This window comes from Tenrec ecaudatus, chromosome 18 (assembly GCF_050624435.1).
Source record: "Tenrec ecaudatus isolate mTenEca1 chromosome 18, mTenEca1.hap1, whole genome shotgun sequence".
NCBI lineage: Eukaryota > Metazoa > Chordata > Mammalia > Afrosoricida > Tenrecidae > Tenrec > Tenrec ecaudatus.
In genome coordinates this window covers 43060327-43085258 of record NC_134547.1, presented here as the reverse complement: position 1 = coordinate 43085258, position 24932 = coordinate 43060327, and the positions used below count along the sequence as shown (strand labels likewise).

The 24932-nt window shown below is 39.6% G+C and overlaps 1 protein-coding gene across 1 annotated transcript in view; it reads left to right on the top strand.

The window, feature by feature from the left end:
* Positions 1 to 24932, top strand: part of TOX3 (TOX high mobility group box family member 3) — a 131040-nt gene that overhangs the window by 90529 nt on the left and 15579 nt on the right. Inside the window, exons 2-3 of the mRNA XM_075537177.1 lie at positions 4483 to 4548; positions 8292 to 8546. Coding sequence (XP_075393292.1) covers positions 4483 to 4548; positions 8292 to 8546 — 321 coding nt within the window. The remainder of the gene's footprint in view (positions 1 to 4482; positions 4549 to 8291; positions 8547 to 24932) is intronic.

Genomic DNA, 24932 nt, shown 5'->3' with positions numbered 1-24932 from the left:
GTAAAGTAGACGGAAATAATGTTTTACAGTTTACCTGGGAATTGAGTGAAATATTCAGCTCTATAGATAATGATGGGGGTAAGACATTACATTCTACTCTTGCAGACAGTTTCAGTCTTGGGAACCCACATGCACAGGCTACCCTGTCTTATAGGGTTACTGAGTCATAATGGTCTTGATGGTGGTGAATTTTATATTTTGAGAAGGTTGGGTGGAGAGTGGGATGTACCGAGTGTTCATCAGGAGACCTGCTAGGTAACCTTGTTTAAATTCATAACTGTGGGTGAATAACTTGATCCTAGATGCTGCAGTGTACTGATCTATGCAACAAGGACATAAGTGTACTTATCTCACTAGTTGTTAGGAAAATAAAATTTATATAGTCCTACTTTGGACAATTAAATCAAGATAGGTAGCCACAGCTGGCTAACCTCAAACCAAACCCATTACTGTGTGCATTGATTCTGACCCATAATGATGCTATGGAACAGAATAGAACTGCCCCATAAGGGAGTCCAAGGCTATAATCTTTAAGACAGCTTCATCATTCTCTTATGGAGTAGCTGATGGGTCCCACGCCCTGACCTTTTGGTTAGCAATCAAGTGCTTACTCACTGAGACATCCCTGCCAAAATACTCAATGAACCTTCATCATTATAAAAAAAAAGTGATAATTTATCCATTGGGATAGAGGGCTTTGGGCCACTGAAACCAAAATGTGTTCCACTTGTTTCTCATCCTCCTCCTATTCAATAACTATTGGCATAATTTAAATGCTTACAATTCAGAAGCAGGCTCTCCATTGTTAATTTGGGGGGAGGTATGGGACTCACAGGTACCCTGGTGGTGCAGTGGTTTTGCATTGGTCAGCGATCAGTTTGAAACCACCAGCAGCTCCCAGGGAAAGGGAGGGAATTCTGCTTCCATAAACAGTTACAGCTGGGGAAACCCAGTCTCTGGGCTGCTGAGTCAGCATTGACTCTATGGCAGTGAGTGAGATGGTACCCACAACAGGTAAGGCCCTTTGCAGTGGATCTCTAGGAATTTCTTCAATATAATGTTTTCACTCAGCCACTGTCTCTTGTACATAACTCACTTAGAGTTAACTGTTCTGAGATCATAAGTGATCCATCCCCCAAAGATTGCCCCCCCTTTTTTAACAAATCATTTTATTGGGGTCTCTTACAGCTCTTATAACAATCCATCCATCCATTGTGTCAAGCACTGTTGTACATATGTTGCCATCATCCTTTTCAAAACATTTTCATTCTACTTGAGCCCTTGGTATCAGCTCATTATTTTTTTCCTGCTTCCCCCACCTTCCACCCTCACAAACCCTCGATAAATTATAAGTTATTATTATTTTTATATCTTACACCTCCTACTGTCTATTGCATTTCAGTCTGTCCTTCAAAAAAAATCAGCAAGGCAAGATTGTTAGTTCACATTTTAAAATAAAATACCTTAAACACAGTAAACTTCAGGTTGTTAACTAGGTAAATCAGATGGACAATGGCACCCCGATCATGCTTTCCCCTTGCTTCTGTAATGAGCAGTTTTACCGTCACAGTAGTGCTGCCAGAGTTAGCAGAGATAAATAAATACACAACACTCAGTGAAATTTGAATTTCAGAAATATGAAGGATAATCTCTAAGCATGTGCCAAATAGTGAGTGACTGGTGGGGACAGGAAGGGACAAAGAGAGCTGTTGTTGATATGACATTCTAATTTGTGGTGCTTTGTATTTTACCTGGCTTCCCTTGCCACACCAACATGAGTCTCAGCCACCTGTATCAGGGACAATTGCCTGCAACAAGTCAGTGTAGGAGGCCATCTTTGTCAGTGAGCCATTTGATGCAAACCAGAAGACAAACCTTGACTTCTATTTGAAATGATTTATAACGGTTCCTGCCTGATCGCCAAGTGTTTCTAAATTAAAAGCCATTAATTAAGGCCTTATATAGATACAAAAGATATGCAACGAGTGCTTTGTAATTCCAGCCCAGTACTTCAGGTGAGAGCTTTTCAAATTACGTGGACCACTGGAGCCACCTGCTTGACTAAGCGCCGTGCAGCCGCGAGTGGCTCTTCGCGGCTCCGCGGCAGCCGGAGTCGTTACTGATTTTTCTCATTTCTCCAGGGCAAATACTAATTAATGGATACAATTCACAGCTGATTAGCTGTAGTTTCTTCAGTAATTACATTCGCATCCTAACTGTTCAGAAGAGGATTTCTAACCCAGTTCTTATTTCACTCTAAGCTTAATTTGTTTTTTGAATTGTTTAGGCCCTTAGTTTAATAGCCATTTTATTTTTTGTTGTTGTTGTTGTTTTAGGTGCTATTAGATAATAAGTGGGTTTAATCTTAAAAAAAATACTCTTTGGCAATGAGCTGTTTGCTTTAAATGGATTTCTAATTTCCCAACAAAACCTACATTTAAGTAACGTTAAGGTTCTGCTACAGGCAGGAGGCCATTTGGAAAGCTGGGTTGGTGCTTGTACTACACATAGCGAGCCCATGCTCTGATACAGGCCGTAAGGAGACCCTAAATTTTAGTTCATTAAAGAAATTCAGTAAGAGAAACCTAGACCCTCTCATGCATGCACTTAAGAGAATGGAAAGTGTGTGTGTGTGTGTGTGTGTGTGTGTGCGCGCGCGCGCACGCATGTACTCACAAGCCTGCGTGTACCACGTGCTTATTTTGTTTGTATCCCATGTCTTCTGAGATACCAGATAAAAATCTCAACACTCAAAAATAATACATCTTTCTGCAATCCATGTGGAACATTTATCCAAACGAATCTGAGTGCGCAGTGGGCGCCTTGCTGACGGCCCATTGTGTGGGTATGTGTGCAGTGTCATCTTCCAGGCTGGAGTTTGGCTTCTGTGGACAATGGCTGCAGTCCTTAGAAGCTTTCATTTAAATCCTGCCCAGTGTTTGGATCCCTGTCACAATAAAGTGGAGCATGTCAACCCTGCTTTCAAATGTGAATCCTACAGGTTCAGATGTGGGGACTAAGAATGGCAAATAAGTGTTTATTGGTTTATTGAGAGAAGGATCACGGGGCCTTCCATATTTTATTCTGAATGTTCTCTCTCTTCACACCAATGCACTTGTGGATCTCTCTCCATCTCCTTAGGGGTGGGGAGGATGTATGTTCTACGTTAAGGGGTAATAATTCTAGCTTGTATGGTATTAGGTGTTGGAAGGAACTCTGGTGGCATTGTGGTTAAGTGCTGGCTGCTAGCCAGGAGATCAGAGATCCAGCAGTTCGAGCCCACCAGCTACTCTGTGGGAGAACGAGTGGCAGTCTGCTTCTGTCAAGATTTACAGCCTTAGAAACCCTTTGAATAATTCTGCCCGGCCTTCGGGTCACTATCAGTTCAGTTCCACCACACGGCCGTGGGTGGGTGCGATCTGGCTATTAGAGAACAGACATCTATCCATTTTACCCCTTGGAGACCAAGCCTGTGTTTTACCGGCTGCTTCAAAGCAGAAGGAAATATACATAGTAGAGAGAAATGCATTCTTTTCCACTTAGAAATTGTGAAATAATACAACTTTATCTAATTGTACGCACAGACCTCTCGGTATTGCCAGACCGACAACAGAATGTTTAAAAGCAACAAACATGCATGCTTAAAAGCCATTAGAATCTGAAAATACATTTCTGCGAAAATCCAAGTTTTACATTTTGATAACAGATCCTCAGAAATAAAGAGCTTATGTCTGAAATGCTGATACAGTCTTATTTGTGATGGGATGAGTGGGATATTGTGTTAGGGAATTAAATAAAATTGCTGTGCTCATAAGATTCTGCTTATTTTTTAAAACCTCCTTGCACTTGCACTGAGAGATTAAATAGCACTGTTTTCAATAGCTCTGATGGCTGTAGATAACATTTTAAGCACTGTTTGTAGATTTTAAAAAATTCTTTAGTCTCATTATTTATTTATAATCCTGCCACACCCTATTCAGTGGAAAATAGAATTGGAGTCTTGGGAATTGAATTTTCCTCCCTTTAATTCACATTTTTAACCTACCCACATTTGTGACATCTGTTCTTGAAAAGTAAGCTCTGAAACCCCAACATGCTTTTAAAAATGTGTCAAGGTGACTTGCTTAGAAACTCTTTTCGCCTGAGCTCTGACGAAGGCTGGTTCAGTACACAGCACACACCAGTGACTCGTGGGCCCAGCGCTTGGAGTCCTCCTCCTTCCTCTTAGTCTTGAAGAGAAACAAAACTATTGTCTAGAATTATTTAGTTAGCTTAACTCGGTGCTTTATTTTTAAAAGAACTAGCTGGCAGTGCTACACAGCGTTTCGAAACTTTTGTCAGATTTCGCATTTGACCTGAGTAGAAGGACTCTTTTATCCAGAAAGAACAGCATAATTTCCACATCGCATCTGGATATTAAGTCAACAGCCATAATTCTTTACTATGCTGCCTATTTACATAAAATGATCTGCTTTCTTGTAGTTTGGGAATAACAACAACTATATGAACATGGCTGAAGCTAACAATGCATTCTTTGCTGCCAGCGAGGTAGGTGTCTGCCTATTTTATGCATTCATGTTTTGTGTGATATTTCGCTACTTTTAATAGGCTAGTAGGGAAAAGCAAAGCATCTAATTGTTCCCTTACTATGGTACAAAGTAACAGTGTTGGAAAAGGAAGTAAAAAGATCTACTGGTAAAGAAAATAAACAATATATTCATGCAAGCAAACCCACTGTATTGATCAGATAAGTGATTCTTTGGGACACCAGGCTGGAAGTGACTCTTAATCGACAATATCTGTGGGAACAACATAAGATATTGTGCCTTGAGAAACATGACAACAGTTCTCTTGGGTGTTGGAAGTGAGGGTTTTGCTTGTTGTAACCCTAGTACAGCGCTTGGCATTGTGTGTTCCTCAAGTAGTATTTTTCCAGTGGATGAGTAGGTATGCACCAAGGCTCAGTCATAGATGGGAGCATTGGCTATGTCTTCAGTTGGGTGCAAATGGGATAAACAACTCATTGCTGATTTTACAGCCTTCCTTCCTTAAATGACCTAGGGATTATGGGTCTCATGTCATTGGTCTCTTCTCCATTGAGATCTTGATTTCAAGTAGATCAGGAAAACTAATCCCTAAAAATGGTTGTCTGTGTGAGATGTAAGATTTTAAAACAAGAACAAACAAAAGTGAAATTGGGCCGAATGGAACATTTTCCCTTATACTTCATATAATCAAATATCTTCAGGTATAGGCAACTGGAGTAGCGTTCCCCTAGAGAATAAAGATAGTCATGGCTTTGTAAGTGATCTTGATACAGGGACGCAAGTGATAGGAAAGAAATTAGCTTAGAAGTATTAGAATAAAAGGGGAGGGCTGAGGTGAGGGCTGGTCTGAATTAATCACTTTTATCGTGACCATCATCTCTCTAAGCAAGAAGACAGCTTAGGAAAGAGAATATTGTTTGGCACGGACTCCTGTGTTGTTTGTGATAATGAACACAAACCCCATCTGTAAGGACAACATGATGTTTCATTCTGTAGGATTTTTCTCCCTACATTTGAATCAAACATTGATGAAAGCTCTTCTGCCAGCAGCTGTTGAGAGACAATTTAATTCCAGCTGTGATAATTCACCGTGTCAGACATGGGCTGTTATATGTTGATACAACAGTTCTCCAGATTTGCATTTTTATCAAAAGGAACAAATGTTTTGAACATTTCGGTACAGATGGTATTTAACCATGTACATTACTGCTTTAGCATGTTAAAGGTAAACATTGAAAAGTCAATATCTGTAGAGTGAGCGTGTAAACGCTGAATGATTAATAGGTCAACAGTATATTCTTAAAAACCCACGGTTGGGGTGTTGTTTTTGTTTTGTTTTTTAATGTTTGTGTGGATGTCATATGGGGTTTTTTTAATCCACTAGTTTGAGGTTGCTATTTTTCTAAAGAATGCTTATTAACTTTATATTTATTACCCATCTTTAAAGGTGGCATAAGATTTTCTTGGTTAGATGTTATAATATAATTTTATTGTATTGTTTTATTAGGTCGAGATATAGTGGCATACTAAATTCTAACTTAAAATTAATTTGTCTTCTAAAAATTGTACTGTAGGGATATATTATATATGCTAGCTCTCAATTCCCTAACAAAAATAGAAAATGAAAACCTCCTTAATTTTGACTGCTTCGCATAAAATGTGCTTTATGTTAGAGTTTAAGAGGGAACCTTATGTAATGCCTCCACTGTACATCTTTCCTCGCACGAAAAAGAAACCCGAAGTAAACGTTAATGCCCTGCGTTACAGCATGTGCCTAATTTCCCAATCACTGCATTAAACGTAAATTTATTTGTTTTTTTAACATTTTAATGAGTGCAAACTAATTCATGGAGACTTTAGGTTGGAGTGCTGCAAAGTCTAAATTGTGCCTGAAACCAATTCCCTTCACATAGATATTGCTTTGTAGATAACACTACAGGGACAAGGCTACTCTTGAGTTTGAAATTCACACATATGCTTTATGTTTTCGGTCTGTGTCATGATTACCCTGACCATTTTTAAAGTACCTTAAATATTTATTGAAATAATATTTCAAGTGTTAATTACAGTGGTAATGAAAACAGCCAAATGCCACATATCAAGAATGAGTGTTTATCCGTATTGTTAATGTGATATGTTAGATTTCATTAAGCAGTAATGGGGTAGCAAATGAGTCACAAATTACAGTTGCATCTGTTACTAGACCACATTAGTGCCAAAATAACAGCAAATGCAGCCATAGGGTTACGTTCATTAGCCAACCATGTTTGTGGCCAATTCAGTCCTTTGTGTTTGAGAATTTGGGGTACCGTAGTAAGGAATTGATATCTTTAGGGGGGAGATTGCTAGTAAAGTACATATGTCAGAAAATCTAATATTTAAGTCTAGCTTTCCCATACTTTATTATGCTCCAGTATATTAAATTTGCTAAGAACCTCAAGATGCTCAATTATCCTGCCATAGCCTGAGATCTTTTTATTTTTGATGAGATACAAATGATGACAGCTGACAGATTCTACACACTAGGGGAAAAATGTTTCCCTTGAGTTTGATCCTGCTTTCTCTGAAGTGGTTACCAAGTTATGTTATCATTGGTAGCTTGAAGAGAAGATATTTATTTTCATCTCTTAATTAGTTCTCGTAGCTAATGGTAGCAGATTCATATTACCTGGCGCTGATTCATTCTTTCAAATACTGTAAATAATAAATTGACTCTAACTTTGAACCTCTGAGCTAGGAGTCACCCATACCTGAGTGACCCCCCAACAACTTTACCCCACCAAACAGCCAAGGGAAAAAAAATCCCAGTTCTCATTCAGAAAAATGGTTAGTATGACTGAGCAAGGCCAGTGCTACTGTGCATCAGAGGGCCCTCCCTTGAAACATTGTCTTTAAGAATCATGTTGCTGCGAAGAAAATGAATGCTTTAAAATTTACTGTGATCTTGAGGAATGTCACTTGTCCAAATGAGTGAGTGACATCAGTGTGGTTAGTGTATCTTTATCAATCCAGCTCTATGCTTGTACGGATAACTAGTCTCCATAAAACGAAGAGTGGTAGAAAGTGTTCTGGTTAATACATACGAAGATGTCCTATCAAAGAAAACAACGCTCTAGCTTGCTGATGGCTTCAATAAACACTGACACCTTGGAATACGAGCAATGATCATCCTTATGTAAAATGTTGTCTTACAAGCAGTGACAGTGTTCATAGAAGCATCGGTGACATTTGAGACTATACCAGTGAGGGAATTAAAAAACTGAACCACAGGCATAATATAACTTGTTTTGTTTTTTTTATGTGATATGGTAAAGTAAATATGTGTAATGCTCACTTCTAGATTAATGTTGTGTGTACACCACAAAATCATCAGCATTTTATGAAGCATGTTGATAATGTAAGCGGTTGGAGCTGTTTCACTAACATATCAATAAAGTGGCAATTTGTTATATAGCCAAATCTGATGTCGCTGATGCTCCAACTAACAACAAAGACAGATGTTGCTAATTAAGTACGCATTAAAAAACTGTTAATACTGATACTCCATTAAAACCATATGATAATGAGACTTAAATCTTTAATCAGAATGATCAGCAAAACTTTATAATGGAAATCTGTGTTTAAGATGTCTTCATTTGAGAAATAAATACTGTGGCCTCCATGCCCCATGACCCCACCCCCATCTTCCGGGAGATAAGAAATAGGAACAGACTATGAAGCTGTCTCTATATTCTCTCCTTTCAGCAGACATTCCATACACCAAGCCTTGGGGACGAGGAGTTTGAAATTCCACCCATCACGCCTCCTCCAGAGTCAGACCCTGCCCTGGGCATGCCTGATGTACTGCTACCCTTTCAAGGCCTCAGTGACCCATTGCCTTCCCAGGGAGGTGAATTCACACCCCAGTTTCCACCACAAAGCCTGGAGCTTCCTTCCATTACAATCTCAAGAAACCTTGTGGATCAAGATGGTGTGCTTCATAGCAGCGGGGTGCATATGGTAGGTACCCCATTTCTTTCTTCAAAGTATTAACAGTTAGGAACATTTCATGATGAAAACCAAGAGTCCATGTTCTGAAATGTGATCCTACCATTGGACATTTAAGGATAGCTGCTGGGTGAATCTCGCGTGTTGAGCAAGAGGGTATCCGTTAGCAGACAGTCATGCAAGTGGACGTGAGTTCCCGATCAGTAAGGTCCTTCTTAATTGATGTGATTTGTGAAAAATCAGTTCCCTTGGTTTGGAAGTACTTGGTCTTTCTTTGCTTTGGGTTTAACCTAGAGGTGTACTTCCATTGAGTTTTCCCAAAGAAGTCTTTATCATGTGTCTTGTTGTGTTTTTTTAAAAATCATTGGTTGGTGTACAGTATAATATTTATGAACCATTGCTTGATCCTACTGCACATGATGCAAATAAAAGAGGGGAAAATTGCTTATAAGCAGCAAAGGAAAATAGATAGTAGATTATTTTGTGAAATATGCCTAATTGTGTTATTTATTGCCAGAAACATTGAATAAGGCACTCCAGAGAGGCAAGCTGACTAACGCAATCATTTTGGGTCTGTTTTTCTTAGTGCTCAATTATAGTCAGCAATCACAAGAGTAAATCTGCTTAAGTGTTTTAAACTCTTCTGGGATTTGTAAGTTGTTGTTGTTACATTTGTGTCTATCTAGGTGAGATAATGCACTAAGCAGAAATTTTAAAACAAGATTAATAGTTTATAGGGTTTTTTTTTTCCCCTTTGAACCCTGGTAAAATGAAACAGATGTGTTGGTATATCAAAAGACAAATCCTATTGCTTGTTTACATATTTCTTTGCACATTAGGACCATACCCATGATGTTTATTGGTTTCCTTGTTAATTCCCCAGATAACAACAGATGATTGTAAAATATGTAGTGGATTAGCGGTGCAAAGATTCCACATGCTCTCTGAAATATAAGATTACGTCCCCAGTTGGATTGTAGCGGCATCATTTTCTCTGCCTGTGATCTTTTGTGTTTGAGCTGAACATCAGGGTTTTTATTTCTGCTTTTGGGTCAGAAAAGAATGAGGCGAAGTCGGGAAATGGTCATTAAGAATTCATAAATGTTCTTTGCCATCATAAATAATTGTTTCCTCTGGACTTTTTTCCCCCTTACATCTTTGTCCCTTTGACACTGGACGGGGGCTCCGTCCTCTGTCCTTGTACCTTCAGGCTTGCAGCGCCGCGCCTGGGAAATCATCAAAATCAAAAGGGTGTTTAGTCTCCTGGGGAGTTGGCCAGGGCTCACCCATTATTCATAGATGCTCAGCCAGGCTAATTGAAGTTGTGGAAATAGTTAAAGGACCATATAATGTAGGCTAAAATGTGTACTTTCTTAAATTGGTAAATATTTATTAATAATATAAGAATCTGCCTTTAAATTAAACATCTGATGAATTGCCTTGCCTTAAAGCTATAAAACTGTTATTGCTGCTATAAAAAAGTGTAAAGGAGGCATTTTGACTATGAAATTTCATTTCATGGTCAATTGAATTTACTATATCGGAAAGGACTAAAGATGGAATCATAAAATAATGATGATATTCGCATACACTTAAAGAACGATGCTTTCATGTACTGGCTTTGGGAAAGAGGGTTCATTTTAATGTCCCTCTTGCATTGCTAATCACTAAAGCAGTTGAATTATCTCATTGATTTTAAAAGCTATAGGTACTTTAGCTAAGTGCAGGCTGTTGTCATGGTATGTACATGGACCTCATCACATTTATTAGTGGCTTTTGAAGTTTTGCTGAACCAGAAGGCTATTTATTTCATCTCGAAACAAACTCATCTCGTTGAAAATTCTAGTAGAATTTCACCTTGAAGAAATGTCACGGGATTTTAAATCACAAATGTTGGAAAAATAAAATGTACCAGGACAGAATTATGATGAATACAATGTGTCATTGGCTTTGTTCTGTGTACTACCTGACATGTTCACCTATAAACTCGAATTCAGAATCGCCAGAGGCATGGTTAAAAATAGGTTATGTCAAGGTTCTTCTATCTCTCCCTCCGGGTACTGAGTTGGCTGGCTACATCATAATATTCCAAGACAGCCTCCTCGGAGATTTCCCTCAGGAAGGTCACCAGAAAAAATAATAAATAATACTTTATACATCATGCACTTGTCTTCCCAGCGTGCACTGGATATTTCATACCTTATGCAAGTCAGAAGTTTTATTATCCAAATGAATATGGCTGTCGGTTAAGGATGGTTCTGGTGAATTAGGACTCTCATAGAAGCAGAAAAGCCAGCTTGTTTATGTTGTATTGAACCAGCTTTTCTTCAGAGCTTCGTTGGGTTTCCTTTCGGAAGAGTGACAGTTTGCTACATTGCTGATTAGCTGCATTATTCCTGACGTGGTGTTTTAAAACAGAAAGCAAGACCGCCCCCAAACTGGGATGGGGTTAAAGAATCCATGGTGGGGCGGGGGCAGGGGAGATTACCATTCACATTTCCAAATATGCAAATAAATGTCCTCTTCTTCAAAAGTGGATTGCTGAAAAAAATGGAATGGTGATGCATTTGTGACTTCAAAGAACAACCCTGATTTGCTTGTTGTGGATCCATCTATTTACAAAGAGGATATGGTTGGCAAGCCAAAATCAACAGCGCATTTTGGTTAAAAATCCGTTTACCTCCTAAGCATTACGGTTCCTTCAGATGATCATCTGGAAATTATTTTAATCGAAAAATCTACAACGTGTGCTCCAAAGGGTTCTTTGTTTTTTTTTAAACACCTCTGTATAATCTGCCCAACCTGCTGAGTAGCATTGACATCAGTAGTACATCAATTTCAGAAAGTGGATTATTTTTACTAGACAGCTATTGTGACATATTGGGTCAGTCATAAATGAAAGATATTCATGCAAGCATGCAATACTTGTAATGAAGTCTCACTCTGACCTTCTGTATGATTGATTCTGTAATTTAGTTTTCTCAGGCAGTGCCTGAAATGAAATGAAATCATGTTGAACAAGTTTTGAGTACCCACAGTGCACCAGGAGAAGAAAAATCTGCAGCCCTAGAGGCTTGAGAGAGCGCCGCTGAACGATTTATCTCCATGCCATTATAGCCTTTGCCAGCATTCAACATTTCTTTCTTTCTTTCTTTCCTTTTTTTTTTTCTTATTTGGCTTAAGTACTTAATTCTGCAGGTAGCTGTAAATGGGAAAATAAAATGCTGTTCAGATTTAAAATGACAGGACAGGAGTATGTGCAGGGGACTGATAAAGTATCTTGAATAGAACTGACCTTTCATGTAGCTGAAAGTTACTGGGGGATTCATCCTCATAATTACCATATAGATTATTTTTATTTCTTTCCTGCAATGAAACATTTCAGAGAGCAGTAGTGCTGATTGAATGAAAATTGAACTTGTTAACATTCTTTTCAGCTTAGCCTGTTGTACATAACAGAAGGTTAGCTTTGATGAATTTCAAAATTCTCTTTGATATCTAAGAAACAGACAGTAAAATAATTGTCTCTACTCTGATATATTTTGTATACCCCCCAAAAGAGAATGTATAAAACACACTGATAATTCACACACTTCTTCCTCCGTGCATTATGTTTCAGGTCTAGAGGGCTTGCACTTACTGTTTGATATTCCTGTGGTTTTAATTGTGATAGCAAGTGTTTGTAGAAATTTCTGTACTGGCACTTCTGTAATAGCGAAGGAAATTGAAAGAGATTTTAATAAGGGAAGGATATTTGAGGATGATGGTTTCTGTACCTGTTAAGGAATGAGAAAAATCCCTAGAGAAGATATACGTACAAAGAAAAATAGGTCTATAGGCTTTTAAAATATCCGAAGACTCTTAAATTGTTATCTTAAATTTAGCATGAATTAAGATTTTTTTTTCCAAGCAGTCCATCCTAAAATTACCAAACCAATTTTAGGAGTTTCACAGTCATTGATTGGTTGGTGTAGCTGTCATTTTGAAGTTTAAATTATTTTTGTTTTCACAAAATTACTTTTGTGCCATTTTTATACTTAAAAATAAAAGAAAGCAAACCTTACGTTAAGAAAAATAGCAGACTTTCAATTAATACATTGTTTTAGCAATGTTGTTTAATGTGTTACAGATAAAACAGTTATTTCATGGGTCATTAATGTGTTTAATGCGTGGAACATTCTATTAAAACAAGCCCTTATTATTGTTATGAACATGTCCATTGCCGTTGTCAATAGAGGCTGCAGAGCTAAATCCTACAGACTGATCGCCTTTTAGTCATCAGGGAAGACCAATCTTTCCCCATAAGTTTGGAGTGATTATTTTAGTATGATTTACTTTGGGGTAAGTTGTGGACAAGAAGTGTTTTCATTACAAGCTGACAATAGAAAAGGACTGACTAATTTTCATACCAGCAGAATACTCATTTTGATTGAGGTAGGACTAATCCGCCCAAAGAGTTTAAATTACAACATTGGAACTGTACGAACCTTAGCAAATATTTACTGAGCCCCTATTGTGTGTTTTCCTTTGATAACCAGAGACTGATTACACTCTCTAAAATTGTTCTCCTGATTTCCAGTGTCTACTCCAATTCGTACAAAAGTTCACAGAATTAGGTGGCTACTTAAAAGATGCTTCTTGTCAAAAGTCACCTTTAATTTAGCTGCTATTATACCTTGGCAATTGTCTGCCTCAAATGCCCAGACCACAGTTATTGTTATGAGCTGGCTTTCTTTGTGGACCAAATCATTACAACTCAAAACCAAACCCATTGCCATCCATTCCAATTCCAACCCAGAGTGACCCTGTAGCGTTGACAGGCTGTGAAGTTTTACAGAAGCAGTTTTCCCACAGTACCGCTGGTGAGTTTCAGCCACCACTCTTTCAGTTAGTGGTCGATCCCTTTAACCACTGTGCCCCTATGGCTCACAATTACGCCAAAGATGTCGCTCTGTGGGCTAAGGTGCATCTTTTGGTTCGTGATGGAGTGCTCAACGGCTGCACCACTGGGACCCGTCCTTTCGACCATTCAGAATTGAAAATAAATCTTTTGTGTGCTTGACCTGCACATACTTACTGACATCGAAGATCGGGACCTTGTCTTTAAGCTCGACTTTCCTTCAGTCCAATGAGCTAGTGTGGTGTGGATGCATGCCGATTATTGGTTGATTTGCAACGTTGCAAGGACCACCTCCCTGGAGAAGGACATCAAGCAGAGGGAACAGAAAAAGGGAAAAGACCCTCAAAGGGATGGATTGACACGGTGGCTGCCGCAAGGGAAGCAAAGCAAGGATTTTGAGGGTGACCTACGAATGGGCACATTTTCCTTTTCTTGTACATCAGGGGTGCACAATACGTCGATCGCGATCCTACTAGTGATCGCAAATGTAGTGTGGGTAGATCGCATGGCATTAAACAATAGACCTAAGCCTGTCGTCAATCCCGTCACTTAATTGATACACAGCGCAGCCAGTCAGATTCAATTTTAGGTATCAAACGCATGCGCAAACAACTGCGCTAAGTGCAGCAAAACCAACAAGCTAAGTTATCGCCAATTTTTAGACCTTGGTTTTTTTCTCTTAAACGTAAGAAAGGGTATTAAAATGAGTGGAGGCCGGACCAAGTTAAGACAAAAACGTATCACTTTCCTACGGAATGGGAGATGTTCACACTGCAAGCCAACAATCAGCTGAAGTCCAGAGCACATGAACAGTTCTGGAACTTACTCGCAGAGGGAAAGTACCCAAACATGAGACATGTGCTACCTCCTTGACTGCATTATTTGGCTCTACTTATTTATGAGAGTCAGCCTTTTCCCACATAAAGATCATCAAGTCCAAGCGCCGTTCCACCGTGACTGATGATCATTTGGAAGTGTGCTTGAGGCTGGCTGTCGGCAGCTCCTGTCTGAACTATGCATCCCTGCCTCGTTCCATTCAGTGCAAGTCCTCAGAGTCAACTCAGGTCATGACAAAAAATGTACATAGTTAATTGTGTTGTGTTGTGCAATATGGACTCATGTGGTTATGCAAGGTACATAAACATACATTGTACACGTAAAGAATCCTCAATGCATTTATGAATAAATAAATAAAAATATGTTCTTCATTTTTGTCACTGGTAGATCCTTTTGACTTGATCATTTTATAAATCGCTCTCATGGCATGCTGACAAAGTGTGCGTCCCTTTTTACATAGTCGTGTTACGAGTGGCTACTGATTCAACAGCACCTAACAGCATGGGGGAAAGATGTTACTAGAAAGTTATGCTATGACTTGTCTTACTATGTCTTGTTTTTAGCACCTATAATCAATAGGAATGTCCCAGGTGCAGTTATTTTTTATGGTGGTGATTTTATGAGGGGACTTCATAAAGTTTGTGGAAAAATTGAATTGAACGATAATGAAATTTCTCAATGAATCTTTTGAAGCCCCTTCCTTATAAAACAAACTTTGCCATTCTGACCATTTTTCAGAGTACAGTCTAGTGAATCACTTACATGAGGTCAAGTCAAAAAGTATTTCAACCAATTTTTTCCAGTTCATATATCCACAGATTTGTTCCAAACAAAGCATGTTTAAGCATGTACCTGTGATCAATGCATAGCTGCAGACAGATTCTTATCAGTCATGTGCTGATCTTAGTTTCCTTAGGGGGGGCTTCAGAAAAAGGTTCTATTGAGACAGTGGCTTCCAAGGTCATCTGCCTGGCCAGTTAAGTTCAAGACAGAAAGGTCATCTCAGAAGTTATGCTTTCTTTTAGGGGGTGATTCCCAAAGTATAATCTTTATAGGTTTTCTTGAAGGGCCCAGAATGATCATAGAGGCTTTTTTTTAATTGCTACTGTTATTACTGTATCTTTGTTTTATACTGTTTTAAATGGAAAATTACATTCATGAGAAAAAGACCCTGAGCCTGTCACCAGAGAATCCCACCACCCCATCATTACAGAGTATCTCTCATTTTCCCAGAGTAGCAAGGGCTGTCTTGTGAGGATGTTGGTGGGAAACCTTACCCCCATCCACTCTTATTACTAAGACTTCTTTTTGTTCCCTGAATTTAAAGAAGAAATAAAAAACAGTTAAAGGAACTCGATTTCATTGTTTAAGGTAGCAAAACTACGGTCTCGATATGTTGTAAATCATAGAGCACATAATTCTTTAGGGGAAGGGTTAAAGAGATGGAAACACCACCTTTGGAAGTATATGAATCTATTTGGAAGATATGTCGAGAAATAAATGGTAGTTTTGCATTTTAATTTTTTTCATAAAGATTTCCACGACTTTATAGCAATACTTTTAAATTTACATTCATAGTCACAATATTGTGTGGCAACGACCACGATTAATTTCAAAAACCTTTTCATCCCCCGCCCCCCACCCATGCCTGCAACATTCAATCAGTATCCATTAAGCATTATCTCCCCGCTGTAAGGTCACACTGCCTAGTCCCTAGTAACCATTAATGACTGTCTATGTACAGGTCTTGTCTGGATGTTTCATGTAGGCAGGGTCATCCAGTATCTGTCCATGTGTGGCCAATTCAGCAGAAGGCTGATAGTATGCCATCGTATGTACATGTCCACATTTTCTCTATCCATTCATCTGTTGCTGGATACTTGGCGTTTCCCCCTTTGGATTCTCATGAATAGTGCTGTAGTGGACATTGATGTACAAGCAGCTATTTGAGATCCTGCCCTCGTGTCTTTTTATGGGTACTTTAGGGTGGTAAGAATTGTTCTTTTTCTGCTACCCCATTTCTTTGTATCCACTGCAATAGTAATCATTTGAATCAGTCAGCTTATTATGGCCTGCTTTCTTTACACTGGAACAGAAATTCGAAGGCAAGTGCTTTGTATTTTTTATGCATTGCCCTCATCCCTGGTCTTGGAACAGGTAAGGCTGGCAATTATGGCCTCTTGGTCATTTTTCACTGTTGAGTATATGCATGACTGTTCAGGAACAAGTGCCAGGGGAGCCTGGTGATACAGAATTAAAGCATTTGGCTACAAATCAAAGGGTAGTGGTTCAAACCCATCAGCTGCTCTGTGGGAGAAGGGTATGTCATGTAGCTTCCTTAACGATTACAGTCCTGGGAAGAGAGCCTATGGGGCATTCTGACTGTCCTGCGAGGGCGCTAAGAATCAGAATCGTTGGCAATTATTATGACGTGATATGACAATGGAAGTCCCTTGACTCCTAAACTAAAATGGGAAGTGGAGTTTATTAAAGCATACAAACAGCTATAAATATAGAATTCCACTGACAACGATAGCTTACATTCAGGCCCCAAACTTAATGCCATCAAATCAATTTTAACAGCACTTTTATAGGCCAGGGTAGAACTGCGTCTGTGAGTTTCCAAGCCTGTAACTCTGTGGGAGTAGAAAACCTTGTCTTATTCTCTCAGAGTTGACTGGTGGTTTTGCACTGGGACTTTGGGGTTAGCCGTTCAACTCTTAAACACTGTGCCACCCAAAAACTCTGCCATCGAGTCAGTGCTAACTCAGAGCAACACCCTATGGGTTTCTAAGACTGTAACTCTTCTGGGAGATGAAAGCCCGGTCTTTCTCCCGCATTACTGCTGCCGGTTTCAAACTGCCAACCTTGTGGATCGCAGCCCAACACATAACTACTACACCACCAGTGTTCCTAAAGTGATAACTTAGGACTGAATGAAATAAGCATGAAGGTGTCTCCTTGGTGAAACACAAGAGTTATAGTGTGCGTGAGTAAAAAATTCCATTAGTTGATGATGATTAACTCTTGAAAATTATATTTTGCTAAGAAATTATGCATTAACCTTAAAGAAGAATTTTTTTCAGGAAAGCTCCATGTAGGCAGTTTGATTATAACTTTGAGATTAGTTATTAAGCAGACACTATCTATTTGAGTATCCATTTTGATGAGAAAATATATAGTTTATATTATGTGGGTTTGTAATTATCCTGAGTATGTGTTTATTTGGGGTCTGTTGGGGTCAGGACAGTAATAGTTATGTGTTACTCTTGATTGATTGTTGTTAATTTTGAAATAAATAACTTGCTGTTCCGATTTAAGTAAATATTTGGAATATTTTTATTCTAATGTAGTTTTTGGCCTGAATTAAAAATTTTAGTTACTCTGATACTTATTATTAATAATACTTATTGCTATTAATAATAATTTTATTACAAATACTTGTTTAATTACTCCAATCTCTCAAGAAATATTGTTTTTTTTAATTGCCACAGCAAAATGTGTTTAGCCACACTTTCTAAGATATCTGGATTGTCTGCTACTTAATTGGATGTTGTCTTTCATCATGAAAATCTAACATTGGCTAGTTACTTTTAAATCTAAATAGAAGATCAAAGAAACACTTGCATAGTAGATATTTTAAAATCCTGCATGATAAAATTGGCCCATGTGGAAGTAATTACCACTTTAATGACTCCACGTGGCTAAAATATATTACTAACGTCTAGTATTTTTAAAATGAGTTTGAAAGCTTATATTTACAAACATGAAAATCTCTCAGTGCTGTCGAGTCGGTTCTGGCTCATAGTGACCCCTAGACGACAGAGCAGTGCTGTCTCTGTGGGATTCGAGCCTGTCATTCTCTACAGGAGCAGAAAACCTCATCTCCCTCCCATGGGGCAGCTGCTCGGTTTGAATTGCTGACCTGTGAGTGAAGAGTCCACTATGCCATAAGGACTCAGAGAAGAGAATCTATAATCCTGTGCCACCTTGTTTGCTGTACAAGAGATTCTGAAAGGGTTGAAAAGCAAGGATGTTCCTTTGAGAGAACTAAGGTGTACTAAACCAAGCCACGATATTTTCAATCCCCTTGCATGCACGTGAAAGTTGGATATTAAATAAAGAAAACCAAAGAAGAATCAGTGCCTTTGAATTTTGGTGTTGGTGATGAATATTAAAAGTGTCATGCATCGCTGAAAGGACAAATGAAATCTTTCTTGGAAGAAGTACTGCCTTCCTGCTTCTTAGGGACAAGGATGGTGAGACTTTGTCTGATGTACAGGGGAAACCAGTCCCTGGAGATGAACATCATGTGTGGTCAAGCAGTGAGGCAATGAACTAGAGGAAGACCTGTGACAAGATGGATTCACCCAGTGGCTGCCTCAATGGGCTCAAGCATAGAACAATTGTGAGGATGGCACATGACCGGGCCGTGTTGGTTCTGCTGTACATAGGATGACTATGGGTCCCAACTGACTTAGTGGCGCCTAACAAGAAGAAGTTACACATGGGACATCACAGCTTGGAGACCAACCATCATCTGAAAGAACATACTGGCATTCAACCCACATTAACCATCATTCAGTCAAGGACGGCAAGACTTTGTCCTAAATACTTTGGACATATTGTCAGGAGAGATTAGTCCCTGAAAGGACATCCTATTTGTTAAAGTGGAGAGGCGACAATCAAGAAGATGGCCCTCCTTGAGATGGATGGACACAGTGGCTGCATCAATGGGGTCAGACCGTGGAACAATTGTGGGGATGGCACAGGACGGTGCAGTGTTTCATTCTGTTGTTGTGCCTAGGGTCACTCTGAGTAGGTGCGGATTCAGTGGCATCTGACAAGTTTGCAGTATAAAGGTGCACCCCATTCCTGGCCTTGGAAAGGGGCGAGAAGGGAGGGCTTGTAGTTTTAGAGTCTGTCATTTGTATGTAGTCCTTTTCCATACCTGGATGGACGAGTGGGTAGATGGAGTAAAGGGTCCCTGGGTGGCGCGCATAGAAACTCCCAGACTCTCCTCGGAAACGAGGCCTGGCAGTCTGCTTCGGAAGGCTGCCTTGCAAACCCCACAGAGCAGTTCTGCCCTGCACATCTGGAGTTGACATGCGTCAGAATTCACTAGAATCTGGTGATTAGAGAGTCACAAACAACAAGAAAGAGCAGAGCTCTTTGACTAAAGGAAAAGTTGCCTGCTGATGTCATGTTCTCCAAACAAAACAAAAAAAAAACCTCCCTGCACTGAGATGAGAGATGGACATGGTGATAGAGCATAGATGTGAAGTACACTGTGCGGGGCATTTTCTACTTTTCATCTCTTTCCATCTTGATTGAGTCAGAGAAACTGGCAGTGACTCATATGTTTTGCCCCACCTCTCTGTTGTCCTTTTTCAAATAAGAGAAAGTACAATTCAGACCCAGGGCCCTAGCCCCTGTCCAGTATTTAGGCAGTTGGTAACGATCTTATAGTCTGTATTTGACATTATAAAATTATTTCCATTTTAAATGGTCACTCATATGTCAATGCTCAGTCATAGACTGGGTTTCAGGTAACTTAAGACGATACGAGAGTAGACAGCCCCATTCCTTGAGTTTCTATTAAACCAAAAAGGCTCTTTAATTAGGTGGAGAGAGAAACCAGCCTCAGCAAGCCACTCCCTCTGCCACCCTCCCTTACAAGCAAACTCCGTCGAGTTCTACTGAGTATCACTTGACTTGAATATGTGGGCAGATTGATGGGGGCAGCACTCCTTCCTGGTGCAGCCTTTTATAAGGTCTATCTGCCTGCCCATGTTGAAGGATCTTCTGTGAATGTACAACTTAATCATTGGCTGCTCTTCAAAACATAGGTTGAAGTAAGTGTAAGTCTGTACATGGGCATGCGTACTAAATTGAAATGTCCACAATTAAGGTGACGCATTAGTTTGTATCAGAATGCATCACTGGATAAATACCTAGCCTATACACTTCCAGTGGCTGTCCTCTAAATTTAGAAAGTTGAATAAAATCCAGACTGTCTGGGATAAGACTTGTTAGGGCTATTACTGGCTTCTCTAAGCCTCATCAAAAGACTGGCCTTTTCTGCTCCCGTGACTCTGGCTTCTCATGGTCTTAGTCTCTAGCCTTGGCCCATGCTCATCTTCGTCAGAGATGGTCTTTCTTTCCTGCCTTAGGTAGCTTCACGTTTCACTTGTGCTCACCTCCTCGAGAAACACCTGTGATTTCCCCATGTTGCAAGAGCTGGTCTGGATTGCCTGGATCCTCTCCTTGCTCTTCACTTTGCCTACCCATCTCTCAGCAATAGTGACCTCCAGTCCATGTCTGAGACTTTCTCCCACCCGGAGCTGTTGCGCATGTCCCTTCTACTTTAACATGCTTATCCTGCTAGCTTCATGGCTGACTTCTCTGATCCTTTACATATCAGACCAGATGTCCTCATCTCTGACAGACCTTTGCTCCTGACTTGGTGGTTATGTGTTAGCCACCCTTCAATTGCATATCTGTATCTATGCATGAGAAGGCTTCAGAAAGTTCCTAGACTATTTCATTTCTTGAATATATGAATATACACACACATATATTTGTTCACAGTATTTATCACAATCTAGCTCTTTTATAGCCACATGTGTACAAGGACAGAGCATATACTTTGACCCCTCCCTCCCTTTTAAAAGAAGAGAGCTTTCATTATATTTGCCAATTTTAAGGCTCTCAGCCAGGGGAGTTTGCCTCGCAGGGAACTTTTGGGAGTGTACACAGACATTTTTGATGGTTACACCCTTGGGAACAAGGTGTGTTTGTCTGTGTGTGTGTCAGTCCATCTCTGCCTCCCCTCTTGCATGAGCATATATGCACCATCTAGTCGGCGGAGGTAAGGTAGAGGACAATCTTCCCGCAACAATTTTCCCACAAAAAGTTGACGTAGGTCAAAGTGGCATTGTTGTTGATGTTGATGAATATTTGTCTAATATCAGTTAGAGGGGAGGATGAGGGAAAATGAGTGAGATTTGTCAATATGCTTTACCATCTAGGAGCTTAACCAATTTAGCAAATGGTACAAGTAGACGTTGCTTATAAAATATAATTTCAAAGAGTTGAAAAGGCTACCAGCATTTAACACTCAATGATGGTCGCAGTGGTTTTTTTTCGCCATACCTAGAGGGAGCAAGATAGTTACCTTTCAGGGATTGTCAGTAAATCTATTTAGATGTAGTTTCAATAAGCCAGAAGTGATGATTTACAAAAACTAAGCACACACATCAAAATTTTATGAACAGTTTGTAGGTGTATATATGGTAAATTCATTACTATATCCTAAATTTTGTTTAGTTAGAATAACATTTAAAAGAAATCAAATGGTGAATTCCTAATATTCAAAGATCTAACTATAGTCATCCATGATCTCTAGGATCTGGTGCATAGTAGTCACTTCAGTGTTTTTAAATTGATCCAGTGAGTTACAACTTTCTCTTTAAGATCAAAAGAAGAATCTTTAAAAACATACACGTGCACACACACATATGATTCTAACAATTAAGGATCTCAGGTTTCCCAATACAGTTTTTTTATAAATGATGCCCCTAAAGGAAATTGAATATCTAAAGACACACTCTGTCTGTCCATTAATCTTGTACTATAATCCTCACGCATCGGAAGTTACTGTGGGAGAAGTGGACCATGGCTAATACCAGCATATTTTGGTGCATAGGTTATATGGTTCTGAAATTACTTGAAAATAGCCTATGAGGTTTTTGCATATTGGTCTGTGGGAGATGGGCAGGGTTGCCCAGGGTCTTTTTGAACCTGTTGCCTATGCAAATAACTATGTTTTGGCTAGCCATTGGCCCCACTACCAATACTTTTCAGCAGTAGTTACGTATTGTAATTTTTTTAGTGAAACAAACTTTGATGAAACGCACCAAAGGGAGTTACTGGTGATGGAGAAGCTAGAGCCCTGTTCTCATCTCTATACACCTGTTTCTCGTGTCCTAGTACATGCCCCCACCATTGACGCACCATGTCTCCTTAGAACAAGTTTGTCCATAGTGAAATTACCCTCTAGTGCCCTGGGTTGTGTAGTGACTGCACATTAGGCTATGATCATCATGGTCAGCAGTTCAAAAACACCAGCAGCTCCTTGGGAGAATGACTGGGCTTTCTACTCCCTTAAACAGTTACAGCCCCCCAAACCCACAGGAGCTCGCTATGAGTCAGCAATGGCAGTGAGTTTGGTTTGGTTGGGATTTTTTGGGGTGGGGGGGATTGGGTATGTCATAGGTTACACGTCGGACTGCTAATGCAAGGTGAGCGATTCAAACCTACCAGATGATCCTGGGGAGAACGACGAAGCTATGCTATCTGCTCTCCGAAAAGCTGTCAATCTCAAACACCCTAGGGAGCAACTTGCATGCTGTCCTATAGGGTAACTGTGAGTTGGAACTAACTTGGTGGCAATCAAGTATGAAGATTATAATAGCAAACCCCAAACTGTTACCATTGAGTTGTTTCCAACTCATTGCCAGCCTGTAGGACAGTCGAACTCTAGAGTTCCCGATGTTGTGTTGTATTGACTGCTAATCTTTTCTTGTGGTGGGTTGTAATAAGCGTCTAATGAGGGAGTTATTAAAAGGATTAGATTAGAAATTGCACATAAAGTTTAGCCCAAATGCAGGCACGCAGTAAGCACGCTGTTGTTCGTTGCTGTCGTGTGGATTCTGCTTTACTGCAATCTCTTGTATGTAGAGGACATCTGCCTCACTGGGTCTTCCTGTCAGAAGTCAAGCCTCACGCCTGTCTTCCAAAGTGCCTCTGAGTGGGTTTGCATCAACAACTTTGGGCTAGTAGTTTAAAATTTAACCCCGCTACTAGTGAACAACACAATGCATGTTATTTTTCAGTACAGTGAAACTTGGCTGTAAGTCAGCAAGCTACTAAGTGCATCATAAAAGCATACATTTCAGGTGGGATTCAGGTAATGAAGCTAAGAAGATTTGCTTTGTGGCCTTTTGTGTGATGTGAACATCCATGTGAAATGCTGAAGGTGTAGGATGAATTGATCAGGCATCTATAGATGCTGATTTTAAGGGTTTTGGAGTGAAAACAGCAAAGTCACACCTCTATAAATGATAAAGTTGTATAAATTTCAGATGATCACATTTCATGGCCATTCAAATTGATTGATTCCTTCTTATATAGTCAAAATTAAAATATTCGACTTAAGCAGGCTCTGGAAATTGCTTGTAGATGAATTTAAAGCATCTTGATTTAAAAATGTTTGAAGAGCTTTGGGAAGGTTTCTGGATGCTTTTTGAACAAGATAACCTGCTTCCTTGCCAATTGTTGGTGACTGGAAGTGATGTGGATAAGAGCAGTGATTGGATTTCTAAGGGATATTTGAATTTTTGTAGGGTAATGGGTAAATGTAGTCTAATGCCAATCCAAAAAACATAGAGCAAACTGATAGCAGAGAAACCACATTCATGATACATGTCTGCAAATGGCTGCCTCCCGACAGTGAGACCAGGACGAGCGGGGCTTCCTCGACTGTGTGACTCCTTTCTCCACAATAACGGAAACATTCTACGGAATAAGAAGGAAGCCTTCGCCATTCTCCAAAATGTTTGAACTCTTTCTTTTTCATTTTCTTCTGACAGCAGTGTCCGGTTTTGCTTCATGTTATGTTGTGTTTTGCTCACAGTCTTGTAAAAAGAACATACAGATGTAAATGGAAACATTAAGACTCTCCCCTCCACGGGTCCTTCCACACTGTGCCCACAGCCCCCCGTCTTTTGTGGGGAGCCATGTGGCTCTTTGTGATTCTTTTTAGTTTGAAATGTGTAGTTTTCATTGGCAGAATTAGGGGGCGGGGGAGTAATTTGCCAGACTTCTCTTCTCAGGCACCTCTGAACTCAGACTTCCCACCTTGAGTTTAGTGTACATAAACCCTTTTCACCACCCAGCAACTTCTGTTCACAGTTCATTTTTATTTTTAATGGAAAAGCTTTACAATTACTTTGCAACTTGCTTTTTTTTTTAACTACTGCATCATGAACATCAGTCGAAGTCCGTGTTTTGTAACTAGCAGTTTTGCTCCACAAGGGATCTTTGACCGTATCTGGAGACCTTTCGATTGCCAGTGCCCACATAGCGGCCGGGGTACTCCTGGTGTTTAGTGTGGGGAGAGGCCGGGGATGTTGCTAAACATCCTTGAAAGCACAGGACAGCCCCCCCACAGCAAAGAATGGTCAGTAGAACCAAAATGAAGAAACCCTACTATGAGGTAATCAAATCCATTATTTTTTGAACCCCATAATATGTTGTAGTATGGGTAGAAAATAATTTATTTAATTAGTTTCCTATTGATAGCTATAGCTTCTTATTTAATGGTCTTTATATATTTCATATTTAGGAACAAAGTTCTTCATTTACTTTAAAATTCATTCATTCATTTTTTTTAAAGAACAAAATAGGCCTTTTAAGAAAGTCTCAAAGGAGAACGGTTAAGAATTAGTAGACTTGTGTATAAAATTAGATTCTGGGTCACTGTGAGATAAGAGAATTTGGTTTCAATAAAATCACTGGTTTGTTCTCAGTGACAAGTCTTTCAGTCATTTGAAATCATATCTTCACTTTTTGATATTTGGAGTTAAAACAAGAAGCAG